At 36.3% G+C, this 16,222-nt stretch overlaps 2 protein-coding genes across 2 annotated transcripts in view; one reads left to right on the top strand and one right to left on the bottom strand.

The window, feature by feature from the left end:
- Positions 1-16,222, top strand: part of LOC6046260 (nuclear cap-binding protein subunit 1) — a 48,749-nt gene that overhangs the window by 21,103 nt on the left and 11,424 nt on the right. The window lies entirely within an intron of this gene.
- On the bottom strand, positions 14,416-15,695 carry LOC6046259 (opsin-1). The gene has a single exon (XM_038258882.1). It carries the CDS (start codon positions 15,588-15,590, stop codon positions 14,484-14,486), a length of 1,107 nt encoding a protein of 368 aa, XP_038114810.1. The 5' UTR covers positions 15,591-15,695; the 3' UTR covers positions 14,416-14,483.

The raw sequence follows: 16,222 nt of genomic DNA, 5'->3' as shown, positions 1-16,222 counted from the left end.
TAATCAATGGTCTTCCTTGTCACACTGAGATTAAAGTCTCACCTGGTTTTGTTATCATTCAGCGCCAGAAAGACAGTCTCCTTGAGGACATCTTCCCAGGGCACGTGCTGTTGCTGCTGCTGGCGGACATTGTCCTGAACCGAATTACCTCCTCCTGCTCCGGCGGCGTTGAGCTCGTGTGGCCGGTAGTACAAGATTTTGCCCGGGTAGGTCTTGAGCTGGTGGGGCGTCAGAATGATATCACGGTTGTTGTAGTACTGGCAGTGGCTGCCGGTAACGGAAATCTGCAAAGCAGCAAAAAATGTAAAATAATCATTAAAACACAGAAACTATTTAGTGCAAGTCGCGAAGATGCTAATCGCGGGGTGACTTTCGAACTCTGCCGCTGCTGGCTTTGGCGCCCTTGGCTGCGATCACGATATAATTCGTCGACTCATTTTTGTTTTGTTTTTTTTTTTTTGCCGCTGCCACCGCCTTTGCTACTTCTGCTACTGCTGCGGACTTAGTTCTAGTCGAGTGCGTTTTGGGAGTGATTAATTATCGCTGATGGGAACGCTAGCTTGAAAGTCGGACAAATTGGATGATTTTAACTTTAATCACAGACAAGGGGACATTTTCTTATATTTGTTTGGTTTAATTTAGTTTTTGTTATCTAATCAAACCCTATCGAAGATAATCTTTCGAAAGAACCCTGGAGAATTTTGGATTATTTTTTTTTAATGGCCAGCCCTACTGTGTGATGATAACTGCAGAGGTGATTCGTTGAAAAAGATTTACTAACTAAATTAACCAAAACAAATCCGTCCAACTGTCTGTGACCAACTGTCTAGAAAAGGTTGGCCCGAGTGAGCCGTCAGGGGCACTGGGTCGTCGAATTAGTTAGCGCGGAGAGGTGGTTGGTTTCTCACGCAAGTCACCCAGCTGGGGTTGGTCTTGTAAGGTTTGTTTTGGGGGAGTTGAGGGGGCGGTGTAACGGAAACTGCTAGAAATGATGCACTTGACACCGTTGGTGAGCACCGAGGAGAGGCGCTAGTCCGTGGTGGTAGTCCGATTAGGGGATGAGTTTTGTTGGCTTGTTTGGAATTCAGTTAGTGGCTTATTAATAAAGATGTGGCGATGTTTGCTTGATGTTAGAGGCTTGTTTAACACGGGATTTATTAATAATGAATATTTTATGGATTCAAGTCTTCTTTTATTCAGGCATGACAAAAGCACATTATTAAAAAGTAATAATCAATTTGATAAAGTTGAAAATGCACGTGAAAGAAGTTTTTTTTTGTAATCTTAAAACTGTTCAATTTGTTAAATACAGTTTTAGTTACCTTAAATTTCATGTGAACTGAATTGCGTGAGCAATAAATATATCTGCAGTTCACATAGTTTAACCTGATGAAAAGAGTTTGGTCAACTGACATTGACACGATATTTTACGTTTTTTCGAGAAATGAAACTCACTAACGGTGTCATCGCGTGTAGACACATGTGTGTGAATTATTTTTCCATGTCGTTCTTGGCAGTCGTTTTGGTGATTTTATGTCATGTGAACTTTACAGGTAATAAGACACTTTCAAATGCAATTGCAAAATATTAACTAAATTGCAGAGTACGATCTAATTGTGTTGTTACATGTACCAATGAATTCACTTTTTTCAGATTGTTTGGTCTGATCTGTGGCCTCAACATTAAAAAGACCTAAAGTGCACCGATTGAAAATTTAAAAAATAAATTAATTAAATCGTCCGGGTTGCCACTCAGGTCAGGAAATCACAATATTCTCCGACATTCTTAATTTTTTTCCATCAGATTTTAGTAATTTATTTTTACTTTTGAAATGTCTGGTATTTAAGATACTTTAAAGCATAGTCAATTTTGCGTTATTTAGAAAACGTTTCAGATTTGGTCAAGCTTGATCATTACTTGTAATGGTAAAACTCACTTTTAAAAAGAAACATATGATTTTCATCTGAAAATAAGTAAAAATAATGGTTTCACATTGCAGCACTTGCAAATAAATTTTACCATCTTGTTATATGATTTTAGCTCAAAGGATGACAGTTTCAGTAATGAAAAACAACACCAAATTATTATTTGCGCAATTCTGAATACATCTAGAGAATAAAAAATATGGTTAATATTTTGGGCTGTAACTTTTTATTTCCTTGAATTTCCACATCAATGCCTAAAATTTTGTTAGAGAAACAATACCAATTTTTGAATACCATTTTTTTTTTAAGTTGATTTTCAAACAAAACTGATTTTCAAAACGTAAAAAAAGCAAAGCAATCCACTTTAACGACCCCCGGGTCTTTTGTGGGCTCTGTTGCAAGGTTTCTGCTCATTTCTAGGCGTCCGAAGGTTATGTGTGGTGAGTCACCCAAAACCTCTTTTACGTTTTACTTCCCCATCCGATAGAAAGCCAGGAGGATAAGGCGGGAATCGAACCCGCGCCCCATAGCAACTTAGGGATCGACAGCCGAAGCCGCTAACCACCGCGCCACGAGGCCCAACTGATTTTCAAAACGTCCTGACAGCTATTTTCTGCTTTACAGTGATTTTTTTCTATAATTCTTATAAAAAAGCAAGGTTATATTTTATTTTAAGGACATAGAGATAAAAATCTAAAATTTGTTGGATTTGGATTGTAAACCGATTAAAAATGTCTTTGTTAAAAACTAGTGCTTGTTATTTTTTGAAAGCTATCATGAGAAATGAAAATTTCACCTGGACAGAGTCAGATAATGCATAATTGACAACAAATGAACGGAAAAATATATCCAATACCACATTTAAAATATTTTATCGGAAATTTGATCTCTATTCATAAGATAATAGTTTTTTTTCAGGTTATATTTTAAATATTTTTTTGACGGTTATTTATTATTTCATTCTCCCTACTTTTTCAAAAAACCCAAAGAAAAAGTTGAAGATCAGAATATGGTTTGAATATACTTCATTACTATACTTTTTATTTTTGCATACAAATTATGTCAAAATATGTATTTGCTTCTATTTTTTGTAATTATCTTAGGTTTGTTGAAACTTATATTTCTCGAAAAATAATGTTTGTAAATCATTTGTATTCGTAAACAGTAAAAACAATCATGGTAATATTACATCTGGAAAAAAGTACTTCTTTATGTAAAAAAAAAATTGGTAATCCCACATCTGAAAATGTGTAAATTTACCACAATTCTACACCTTCCAAATTTACACATTTTTTACTGTGTATAACCAGCCCGCCCGTGTGGATCAATCGGACCGCGCACTGGACTCACAATCCAGAGGTCGCCGGTTCGAATCCCGCGGCGGGCGCTCTAAAATTCTTAGTGTAAATATGGGTATTCGGCGCCGTCGCTCCGTGCCATACTTTCATACACTTTGGAGCCCAGGGCGGCGAAGTCCTTGTAGATAAAAAGGAAGACACTAGTGGTTGGGGTACTACACGGAGAAAAAAGAGTTCCTAAAATCGTGAACAAGCGTTCATGAAAATGAGAACCCCGAACAAAGTGTTCAAATTTCATGGTACGTTTTTCAAAATCATACCATGGGATTTGAACACTTTGTTCGAGGTTCCCATTTTCATGAACGCTTGTTCACGATTTTGGGAACTCTTTTTTCTCCGTGTAGCAATGGTGGCCGACAGCTATAAAGTCAACTTCGTTTTTTCATAACCAGGGTTACCAGGTTGCCTGATAAATCTGGGAATACCAGATTTTTCAAGTGTCTGCCAGAATAAAGATTCACCCTTCTCTGTGCCAGATATTGACAGATTTTGCCAGATTTTTCATTTTATGCCCATTTTGAACAACTTTTTCATAAAAATGAACGAATTTAATTGAAAATTAAAAAAAAAAAGAATGTGTATTTCTTAAAGAAAGTGCAAATTTATCATTTTTTAAGGCCAAAAATTCGTTAAACCATCTGAATTCTACAAACTTTTGAACAAATTTATATCCTCCCTCCCCTTCACCATTCAGAATTGTTAGATTTTCGTCTGCCAGATTTTTCCAGATTTTCAATCGATACTTTGCCAGATTTTTCCAGATTTTCAATCGATACTTTGCCAGATTTTTTAAAATTTGACCTGGTAACCCTGTGTATAACACCCGTTTAATGTTATTTTCTATGCATTGCTGGAAATAACTGTACTTTTTGCATCGACCTTATATTTAGTTTTGTATTTTTGGTATTTTTATGTGTATTCACAAATGATTTATATAAAAATATCTTTTATATAACATCCCAATTCAAGATTCAAATTTTCCCAAAAAAAATTAAGCGTTGAAAAGGTTTGATATTACCAGGGAGTAAAATATGTGTTGAAAAATTATGTTTAAATGATTTTCTATCAAATGTTTTTTTTGAAAAAATGTGCATCTATCGAAATAAGAATCGACATGGATTTGAATTTCTAAGAATCATAGAAAAAAATCATCTGGGAAGGGGTACATCATTTATGTCAGAATTTTTCCTCTGAAAATGTGTCATTTTAACACTTTTCTGGTGTAATGTCACTTTTTCAGTTCAAATTCAAATAAAATTATTCATAATTGATGTAATATTCAACCTTTCGAAATTTCACCTTCCAAATTTCCTTTTTTTTACTGTGGTTATCATTATACTCAGCATTTTTTATAAATTTGGAAGGTGTAATTATGAAGTTGAATTGTACCTCAATTATGATGTAATTTTACCTCAATTTAGACTGAAAAAGAGACACCTAGGACCTAGGTTTTAACATTTGGATTCAAAAAGGGTTTTAAAATGCATTTTACACGCGTCCTGTTGCTTTCCAATCATTAGTTTTCAAAATATCGCAGTATTGACGGAAATTTTTAGTTTCGTGAAAAAAAATAACTTTTTTTTTTGAAAATTAAAAATGTTTTCTTGTTGGTTTTCAGTTGATTAAACTTTAATTATCATTAAAATTTTGAAGTTTCTCCAAAAAAAAGGTTGCCCCCTGATTATTCAGGCCGACTTTGAAGAGGGGCGGCCTCGTGGCGCGGTGGTTAGCGGCTTCGGCTGCCGATCCCTAAGTTGCTATGGGGCGCGGGTTCGATTCCCGCCTTATCCTCCTGGCCTTCTATCGGATGGGGAAGTAAAACGTCGGTCCATTTGCGTAAAAGAGGTTTTGGGTGACTCACCACACATAACCTTCGGACGCCTAGAAATGAGCAGAAACTTGCAACAGAGCCCACAAAAGACCCGGGGGTCGTTAAAGTGGATTGCTTTGCTTTTTTTTTGAAGAGGGGCGACATAAACTTTGAAAAGTATTTGCAACGCCCTATTTTTTTCAGATAAATTGTTAAATGTTTTTAACTCTCAAAGACCCAAGGCTCTGGACGGTTTTCGATTTAATAATTTGCAAGAAATACATTTCAAGCTAATTTTTAATCTTCAAAATGCTTCAAAAAGAAGAATTCTTAATGTTTTAGAAAATATTGGTTTTGAAGACTTTACTAGTTTCATGTGAATTTTCAAAAAAATGTTTTTGGGGGGTCAATTAAAAAATTAAAAAAAATAAAAATATGAAAAAATTAAAAAAAAAACAAAAAGGCAAAAGATAATGATTTAAGGTTGCAGTTTAGGCGTAACACAACCTTTGGGCAGTAACGGGTTAACTATCACATATCTCCGTTATCAAGTGCTCTTTGAAATGTTAGCGACGTTATGTGAGCAGTTCTCTACGGAATCGGTCTTTTTTCTTTAATTTTAATTTTTGTATTTTTTAATCCGGCTGAAACTTTTTTGGTGCCTTCGGTATGCCCAAAGAAGCCATTTTGCATCATTAGTTTGTCCATATAATTTTCCATACAAATTTGACAGCTGTTCATACAAAAATGATATGTGAAAATTCAAAAATCTGTATCTTTTGAAGGAATTTTTTGATCGAGTTGGTGTCTTCGGCAAAGTTGTAGGTATGGATATGGACTACACTGAAAAAAATGCTACACGGTAAAAAAAAATTGGTGATTTTTTATTTAACTTTTTGTCACTAAAAGTTGATTTGCAAAAAAACACTATTTTTAATTTTTTTTATTTTTTGGTGTGTTTTAGAGGACATAAAATTCCAACTTTTCAGAAATTTCCAGAATGGGCAAAAAATCTTTGACCGAGTTATGATTTTTTGAATCAATACTGATTTTTTCAAAAAATCGAAATATCGGTCGCAAAAATTTTATATTGAATAATTTGGCCCGTAATATTGAATGTTTGGCCCGTTTAAAATGTTAGTCTTGATTTTAAATTTTTGAAAATATTTTTTTCGAAAAGATCGGAAAATTTCACGAATGTTTCATGTTTTAACATTGTAAATCGGACCTATCGTTGCTGAGATATCGACATTAGAAAATGGTGGGTTGTTTGGGTGAGACTTAGAAAACATCAATTTTCCTGTTTTTTAGCATTTTCATAGCAATATCTCAGCAACTATGGGTTGCATCAACAAAGTTCAATAAAGCAAAATATAGAGAATTTTCTCAGCTTTTCAAAAATATTTTTTTCAAAGGTGGGCAAACATGGGCACTAATTTAAAAAAATGAAAAACTGCGACTATTTTCAAAAAAGTTACCTAAAAATGGCTATAACTTGAAAACGGTGCTCTTTATCAAAAAATCACTAAAGTACTTTTTGATTGCAAATTCGATTTTACATCGAAAAATGAAGTTGAAAAATTTTTGCGACCTGTATTTCGATTTTTTGAAAAAATCAGTATTGATTCAAAAAATCATAACTCGGTCAAAGATTTTTTGCCCATTCTGGAAATTTCTGAAAAGTTGGCATTTTATGTCCTCTAAAACATATCAAAAAATAAAAAAATAAAAATAGTGTTTTTTTGCAAATCAAGTTTTAATGACAAAAAGTTAAATAAAAAATCACCAAAATTTTTTTCCGTGTATCATTTTTTTTCAGTGTATTCCATATCCATACCTACAACTTTGTCGAAGACACCAACTCGATCAAAAAATTCCTTCAAAAGATACAGATTTTTGAATTTTCACATATCATTTTTGTATGGACAGCTGCCAAATTTGTATGGAAAATTATATGGACAATCTAATGATGCAAATTGGCTTCTTTGGGCATACCAAAGGCACCAAAAAAGTTTCAGCCGTATTAAAAAATACAAAAAAAATCGAATGACCGAAAACTCAGAGAATTGCTCATGTGAAAAAGATTTCAATATGTTTCCCGATATTCAAAAAATCGCAAAACGTGCATTTGTTGACAATTGAAAGCATAAAATTTCGGGTAAAATAACCATATTTTAAAAGATTTTTTGAAAAAAACTATTGAAAATAATTTAATTATATTCGATATGTTTGTTTATCTCAAACATGAAGTTATCAATGCTAACAAATCTAAACGAATTACTTTTGTCTGTGTCAATTCAAATTTCGTTCTATGCTCCAATGTCACTCGCCATTGTTGTAAGCTCGCAGCCAATCGTCAGCCAGTTTGGAGTTTATTTCCCAAGAATCCACCTGACGACTGTGCATCCAGATTTCGCACTTGCCAACGCAACGGCTTGGACATAAAACTCAGAAGTTTAGCCGAGAGCCAACTTACCATGAAAAGAATTAAACAAATGTTCATTGTATATCCGATGTAATCCATGACGGTTCGTGATTGGCTGCTGACAGTGATGGAAGACGTTCTTCTGCTGCTGCTGCTGCTGCTCCTCTTCCTCCCCTTGATCACTACCGCCCTGCAGCTGCAGCTGATCTTCCTTGGATTTCGCTGAGGATTTTGGCCGGCAAAGCAAATCCAATAAATCACAAAACATTTAAACTTTTGTGGTTTTGTTGTGAGGGTTTTTTTTTCTTCTCACTTGCTCCAGAAATGGTTTAATCCTCTGTTTTCTTCTTCTTTGTTATCCACAAGTCACTTAAAATTACTTCATTTTTGGTTGTTCACTGATTTTGTTAAACACTTCCCAAAACTTTTGTTTCGTCTCCCGCGAGAACCACTGAATCACTCCATTCACTTTCCTTGGCTCATTTTGGCACTTGAGGGAGCTAGCTCCTGTTTGGAGATGGAGCCCTAGAGTTTGGATCGACGAACGTCGATTACTACCTACTGGAAGTTACTACTGCTGCTGCTGCACTAAAGTGAGGGATCTCCGCGATTGTAAACCGTTCCGAGCGAGCGTTTTTCATCAACTGAAAACAATAGCGAAAATCATTTTCTAAATCATGTAACTGCATGGGCGATTCGCGCCAAACCCTCCGCCGTCGTCGTCGTCGCCGAAGCGCGAACCAAACCAAAACCGCCTCGGAATCCGTCCGGGTTTTCGCGTTCGACCGCGTTGAAGGGTTCGTCGCCGTCGTTTTTCCGAGTCCGTTCAAGTCACTCGGGGTGTGGTGTGGTGTGTGCTCTCATCCTACGAACGATTGCTCGCGTTTATGTGCGTTGATAGAGTTGATTGATCGGATTATGTTGTGGGGGTGGGTCATGGATTAGGTTACGGCTGCTTAGAATGTCTTCCGTTATTTTATTATTTAAAATTGATCATGTTGTTATTTCGAAAAAAAAAAAAAACTGATTGATACTTTTTAATAATTTTAAAATTTGTATAAAGTTTTTTCAAACAATTTAATTATGTAACGTTATATTTGAACAGCCCCTTTTGTTGGTTCAAAAACCAATGGAATGCAGCGATTCCATGATTTATGTTGTGCGTAACTATACGAAACGAAATCTTAACGAAGGTGTATGGCCATCGGCTCAGGATCAGTAGCCGAGTAATCCCCTCTTGGTCACTTTTTTCCAAGAGGGTTAAGTACATTATTTAACGGATCATCTGTGAATTGTTAACCGAACCGAAAGTTGATTCACTGACATTTCTGACTGATGTTTTGCTTTTGTTTCTTTGAAAAAGTTATACATTCAAAGGATTATTTAGAATTTTAATGATTTTTTTCAAATATTTTATTTTTTTATGAAAAATAACAACTCTTACACAATTATTCTGTTTTTGTCTTTTGACCAAAAGCAATGAGTGTCAAATTAAGGGTAAAATTATTATTTTTTAGTTAATTAGGCCGATGCAAATATTTTTTAAAGTTTTTGTTTTTGTTTTGCTCCGGGGTCGAAATTTGCTTGATTAAATAAAAAACAAAAATTTCGGCAAAAAAAAAAATTTTAGGAAAAAATTACAAAAATCTTTTTTTTTTTAAATAACCCAAAACATCTAAAATATGATTCTAAAAGTAGGGGAATGAATGCATTTAAAATTGATTTCAGCTGATTGCACTTTAATTTTCCAACTTTTAGAAATTTGTGTCTATTCTTTTTTAACAAATAATTTCAAAAAGTTGAGAAATTGTTGATTAAAATTTGAAAAAAAAAATACAAGTGCAATGCCCAATTTTTTTAATCAACGATATCTTCGAAGCTATTAATCTATTTTCAATTTGTTTTCATAATCAAAATTATGAAATAATCCCAAAACATGACCAAACATTGATTCAAAATTACATAGAAAAACATATAGTTAAACAATTTTCAAATTTCGTTAGGGTGGTTCCCTTGAAAATTATTCATTTTCAAATGAAAATATCTCCGAGATGTTTTCAGCGTTTGTAGTCCTAGATATCCTATTCTAATGTACATAAAATGGCCAGGGTGGCCATTCAAGTTGGGAAAGTCGGGAAAAAGACGGGAATTCGCCAAAATCCGCCAAAAATACATGTTGCATACATGTTTAAAAAATATGTTTTAACTCTTGAATAATTTCTTAGTACTATCATTTTGTCACATGAATTTAATATTTGAAAAAGATTCCAACTTGAGTTTGGCAATGTTCTTTTTTTGTAAATATTTTTAATTTGGTAGCTAAATTCATAACGTAATTTCAAAGCACAAAATCAAAATGTTGCCCTTGAACTTTTTTGTGAGAATGTATAAATTTACTATCGATAAGACAAGATTTTCAGTTATCGGAAAACTAAAGATCGAATAAAATCTAATCAATGTTCGGTCCCGCCCGTGTGGATCAATCGGACCGCGCACTGGACTCACAATCCAGAGGTCGCCGGTTCGAATCCCGCGGCGGGCGCTCTAAAATTCTTTGTGTAAATATGGGTATTCGGCGCCGTCGCTCCGTGCCATACTTTCATACACTTAGGAGCCCAGGGCGGCGAAGTCCTTGTAGATAAAAGGAAGACACTAGTGGTTGGTACTAGCAATGGTGGCCGACAGCTATAAAGTCAACTTCGTTTTTTTCGTTTTTCAATGTTCGATTTGAATGAAAAAAAAAAAATAATTAAAAACCATTTTACGTTTTGTTAACATAAGAAAATATTCAAATTGCAATAAAATAATTTCAAGAGGTTTTGGGTTACTGCAAAATTGTTTAAAGAATTTGTCACTTCAACATTAAATTACTTAAATACTGACAACTAGATAAATCAACATTGATACAAATTTTAAAAAAGGAACTTTGTGGAAAAACACATTTTTTAACGATTTTTTACATTTTTTCCCAAATTCTTTGAAGAATTTATAACAACCATCATGAATAAAATTTTAAAATCAGTTATCTTTAGCTTTTTGACATTTCCAGTTGAAACGAAGTATCAAAAACTATACGTTTGCCAATATAAAAAATAAATATTGAAACTTTAAGTATTGAAGAGATTTTGATTACTTTTCAAAGATTAATTGTTTATGTTTTTAGACTGAATCAAAATGAGCTTCCATTTTTGCGTATTTTTAGGAATTTTGTTGTTAAATTTCTGTGTTTACAATTTTTTTTAAAGCTGATATTGAGTTTTATGTTTGAAATAATTCTTTTGAAAAGAAATGCATATGAGCAACTCTCTACCAAAACCGGAAATGGATTTTATTTGTATTTTTTGATTTGGCTCAAACTTTGTGGGGGCCTTCCCTATGACCAAATAAGCTATTTTGCGTCATTGGTTCGCCCATACAAGTCTCCATACAATTTTGGCTGCTGCCCATACAAAAATGGTATGTAAATATTCAAACAGCTGTAACTTTTGAGTGAATTTTCTGATTAGTTTGGTGTCTTCGGCAAAGTTGTAGATTTTTTGATAAAGGGCTCCGTTTTCAAGATATAGCCACCGAAAGTTTGATTTTAGCGAAATATTTGCAGTTTTTCAATTTTTAAAAATAGTGACCATGAGTGACCATTTCTAAAAATATTTTTTTTAAAAGTTCAGAAAATTTGCTATAAAATTGTCTAAGAGATATTAAAGATTGGACCTCGGGTTGCTGAGATAGAGCCGCTTTAAGAAAAAGAAACACGAAAATTGAAGTTTTTTTAATATCACCAAAACAACCCACCATTTTCTAATGACCATATCTCAGCAGCTAATGGTCCGATTTTCAATGTTAATACATGGAAAATTCGTGAAATTTTCCGATCTTTTCGAAAAAATATTTTGAAATTTTTTAAATCAAGACAAGCATTTTAAATGGGCGTAATATTTAATGTTTGGCCCTTTTCAATGTCTGGCAATTTTTTTTCCGTGTACCTATTTTTTCTCAAAAGTCCTCAACAATACCTACAACTTTGCCGAAGACACCAAATTGATCAGAAAATTCACTCAAAAGTTACAGCTGTTTGAATATTTACATACCATTTTTGTATGGACAGCAGCCATAATTGTATGGAGACTTGTATGGATGAACCAATGACGCAAAATAGCTTATTTGGTCATAGGGAAGGCCCCCACAAAGTTTAAGTCAAATCAAAAAATACAAAAAATAAAAATGGTCGAAATCGGCCGATTTCGTAGAGAGTTGCTCATATAATTTGAGCTTTCTGGAAAAGTCGGGAAATGTCGGGAATTTGAAAATGGGATTTGAGTGGTCCCTGCATGGCGCTTAAAAAAAATTCCTGCGCTTTTTCGTGATATTTAAGTTTTAAATTTGCATCTTTTGTATCTTAAAATGGCTGTAACTTTTGACCCTCAAATCCAAATGTACTTTTTTAAACGAAATGTCTCGAATATCACTTATCTCTGAAACTTAACTCTGAATTTCTACGTTAAAAAATATTTTTGAAGGTTTGCTCAGAGGTTTTGTTCTAGAAAACAAAACAATTCCCAACAATATTCCTGCAAATTTAGATTTTCGAAAACGAAAACCAACCTAATTTTCAACCAAGCCATAAGTTGCCTCATTTTATTTGAAATACCCCTCCTTAAGGCACCATTTTGCGATCTGGGAAACTGTGCAATGAGATTTACATAAAATCTTCTATTGATTGTTTTCCTTCGAAAATTTCGGGAGCGATATTTTTTTGCACACAAGTTTCTCAAAATGATCCACGTAAAAGGTCATATTAAAAATGTATTCTGATTTTAAAAATAAGTTTTTTCTTCTTTTGAATTATATGAAATCTTCTTTTGGTTATGGGTTAATGTGTTATTGTGTGAAAATGATGAAAAAAATTGCTAGGAATTTAAAATAATACATAAAAAAATAAAATAATAAATCATACTTTGGTTAATATTTGTAATGGTAAAAATCCATAAGAACAATCACTGCTGGGTGATACGCTCAAGCTGCTATTTAGCTTTCTCAATTTGATTAGGATTTCGCATGCAAAAATTTGATCGATGGTTTTGTTTTCAAATGCTGTTAACAGTATGCTTGACACCACTTCTAATTATCATTACTGGACAGCAGTTTGAAGTCGACAAGACTCTAAATTAATTGTTTGAAAGCATCAAACAAATCGATATTGCTGCTCTACGCACTTCAACATTTGATAGCATTTTGTTCGAATTTGCTCCAACAACCTGCTGCTAACGCAACGGGGTCCAACCAAACAGATGTGATACAATTATTTTTAATTACAATCAACCAAAAAAACATGGAAATGTGCCTCATCTAACACACCTCCGCAAGGTAGCTCGAAAAAAAAGGAAACCCATTTCACAATGTTCAATTATTCAACCTGTCGCCACTAATTAAACGATGCTGTAATTAATTATGAAAAATGGTTGACCGTGGCAAGGTCATGGAGCATCCGGGCGGTCTTTAGGTCAACTCGAAATCTTCAATTTTAACTCGGTCAACTGTGGGCATACTTTAGGTGGCTCTTTCGTTATATGAACGTGATGTTCCGTCTGGGTTGGCAGGAACTTTTTTGGCCACATTTTTGCATAGAAGACGTACTCTTGCTTTAAGCTAAGCAATTACATCATTTTAGCTTTGCTGAGAGTGAAACGACGACGACGACGCCGCCTACTACGGCGGCCTTTTAATTAGGCGCCCAAGAAGTCAACTGTGAAAAAATCGAGAGCGACGCGCTTTGCTAGTTTGCTTCTTGGGTGGTTGGTGTTAGTGTTGTTGTTGTTTTTGCGAAAAACGCAGAATATTTTATGCAATCTTGTCCAAACATGATGGAAGTAAGCGCGGAATACACTTGGCAGCATCTCCGCTGTAAATCATTCTCACACTTATCTGATTGGTCAGCACAAGGTGGTGGACTAATTGATTAGGATAGTATCTTCTTAGGGGGGTGGCAGACTACTATGTTTCATTATGATGTAAATTTTGTTTGATGAGAGATTTCAAAATTGAGATGTAATAGTACTACAAACCAGCAAACAATAAAAAAGTTAAAGGTTTTGACGCTTCGTGCAGTTTATCTCTTCGTAAAAACAGATCTCGCCTGCCAATTTTCAACAATTCCATCAGCCAAAACGTTTTCACCAATTTTTCACTCGACTGATCCTTGGAGCGCGCGAACGCAAGGCTCTGAACCGGACCCGAGCAGATGCCATGGGCCCACGGCGAGAGGCAAATCTCTTATCGGTTTCATTTGCGAGCGCGCGCGCACGAGCCCAAGCTTGTTGATAGAAATTAAACAAATTTTCCTCCAACCTCCTCTCACTATATGTTAACGATCAAAACATAGTCGAAGGAGAAGGCGCTCAACATTTCTCGCACACGCGATCAAATCCAAGCCTGTACAACGCCGGAGAGAAATGAAATGTTTTTTTTTTTCTGTGAGGAATGTTCGCTTTCCATCTTACGGACAAGCCGAAGGAACTTTGTTTAGAGGAAAATTTGAAACTTGGTAGCAACATTTTTCTTCTCGAAAAAACCTCGGCAAATACCATCACTATCGTAAAGTGGTAAGCGGATACCTGTGGAAGAAAGTCCGAGCACGCAATACTCGCTGCTACCGTTTAAAATCGATACAGCAAGAGTTGAGTACTTTCCATTTTGTTTGACTACCACCGCGAAGCGGAGTTTGGCGTCAAAACTGCGACAGCACATGGTGGAACTAATTCTCTCCGGAAGAATATCATCTTCGACGGTTGTTGGTTCCGCGATTATGTCACACAGAAGGTTCGTCTCTCTCTCGCTGTTTGCAGATCAAACGAACCATGAAACAACAAGCTTAACCTTTGTTAGTAAAACAGGGTTACGTTTCCAATTGTTACGGAAATTTGCATTGCATTTTTTATTTTATTAAAACTAAATCATTTACAGCGTGATTAGGCGGCAGTCTTCTCGGCGACGGTAGTTTCCGCGGAAGCCATCGATTGGGTGTCCTCGACGGAGTCGCTGCAGGACAGCGACGGGAACTTCTGGTACAGCGCGGCACGGTACTTGGGATGGCTGATTCCGTACACGATCGGGTTGTACACGGCGTTGGCCTTGGCGAACAGCGATCCCCAGATGGTGGCCAGCGGCGTGATCGGGGCGGCCTTGAAGATTCCCGTATAGTTGATGATCAGATACGGCGTCCAAGCCATGAACCAGAGGGAGATGGTGACCAGCGCGACCTTGGCCAGCTTCATCTCGGTGCTGGTGCTTTGCGTTTCCTGGGACCGGAGCGAGGCCACGTTCATCTTCTTGGCCTGTTCGCGCATGTTCTTCTCGTGGGCGGACACGGCCTTGATGATGAAGATGTACGAGTAGATGATCAGGAGCAGTGGCGCAAAGTACACGAACATCGAGTAGACCAGGATGTACGAACGGCTCAGCATGGTGTCGGTGAGGTAGTCGGTTCCGCAGGCACTCATGTTGCCCTCGGGGACGTACCGGTTCCAGCCGAAGAACGGAGCGAGCGTCCAGCCCAGAGACGCGATCCAAACGCCAAAGATCTGCACCAGCGCCCCGTTGTTGGTCAGAGGTTTGGCCGAAAGACCCTTAACAATAACGTTGTAACGATCAAACGCAATCATAGTCATGGTCCAGATCGAGACACAGCCAAACAGCGATCCAAACATGCCGTAGACCTCGCAAGCAAACGCTCCAAACACCCAGGTCTCGTAGTAGCAGTTGATCACCATCGGCGGTCCCATCGTAAACATCATCAGGAAGTCCGAGAAGGCCAGATTGACCACTAGCAGGTTTGAGGGGGTCCGGAGCGTCCTGGTGTTGGTGAAGATGTACACGACCATTCCGTTGCCGATCACCGAGATCAGGCACAGGAAGAAGATGGCCCATCCGAGCATCGCGTGCCACAGCGGGTTCATCGGCGGAAACTGGTACCAGTGGGCGTCCACCATGTGCAGCATATCCGCCGGAACCTTGTCCACCACGGTCAGGTTGGCCACCGCTTCGGCGGCCTTCCATGCTGCTGCGTACGAGGCCATATTGCACGTCACTTCACTAACTGATGAATTTACTAGAGACAAGTTGAAGAAATTTCGCTACCGAGGGCGAACTACTTCAGACTTCTAGAACCAAGAAACGACTCGGTCTGTGGATGTCCGACCGGGCATCTTTATACTCGACTTGGCCAGGATAATTGAATTAGAACGATTTTTTTGGCATTCATAATTTCTATCGAAGGAGCAATTTTTATTTCTTATTTGCCTGTCGTGCGGTGGATTATACGGTTTTCTTCAAGTTGTTGCGTTCACCAGAAAGATCTAACATGGTTTTCTTTTTTTTGTCGATATTACAAGCAGAAATAACTCGACTTTTTGATTTGTTTTTGAAAATATTTTAAATTTATTTGCTATTAAAATTAGCTGTTTATTATATTTAAACTGCTTTAAATCTTTTATTAGCACGGTGTGTTTTTTTGAACAAACTAATGGTAAAAAATCGGTATGTATGATATTTTGCACCGTAAAAGAAGGACTATTTTTCCCGACATAATGTTGGAATTTGGCATAAAAAAAACAAAAATAAAAATAAAAAATCTTTTTAACCTGCGGGGTAGATGATGACACGGTTTCGGACCTGACAAGGCAGAGCAGTTCTGGCCCTCAGGGAGCTC

The sequence above is a fragment of the Culex quinquefasciatus genome, chromosome 3 (assembly GCF_015732765.1).
Source record: "Culex quinquefasciatus strain JHB chromosome 3, VPISU_Cqui_1.0_pri_paternal, whole genome shotgun sequence".
NCBI lineage: Eukaryota > Metazoa > Arthropoda > Insecta > Diptera > Culicidae > Culex > Culex quinquefasciatus.
This window is presented reverse-complemented; position numbering and strand designations above follow the sequence as displayed.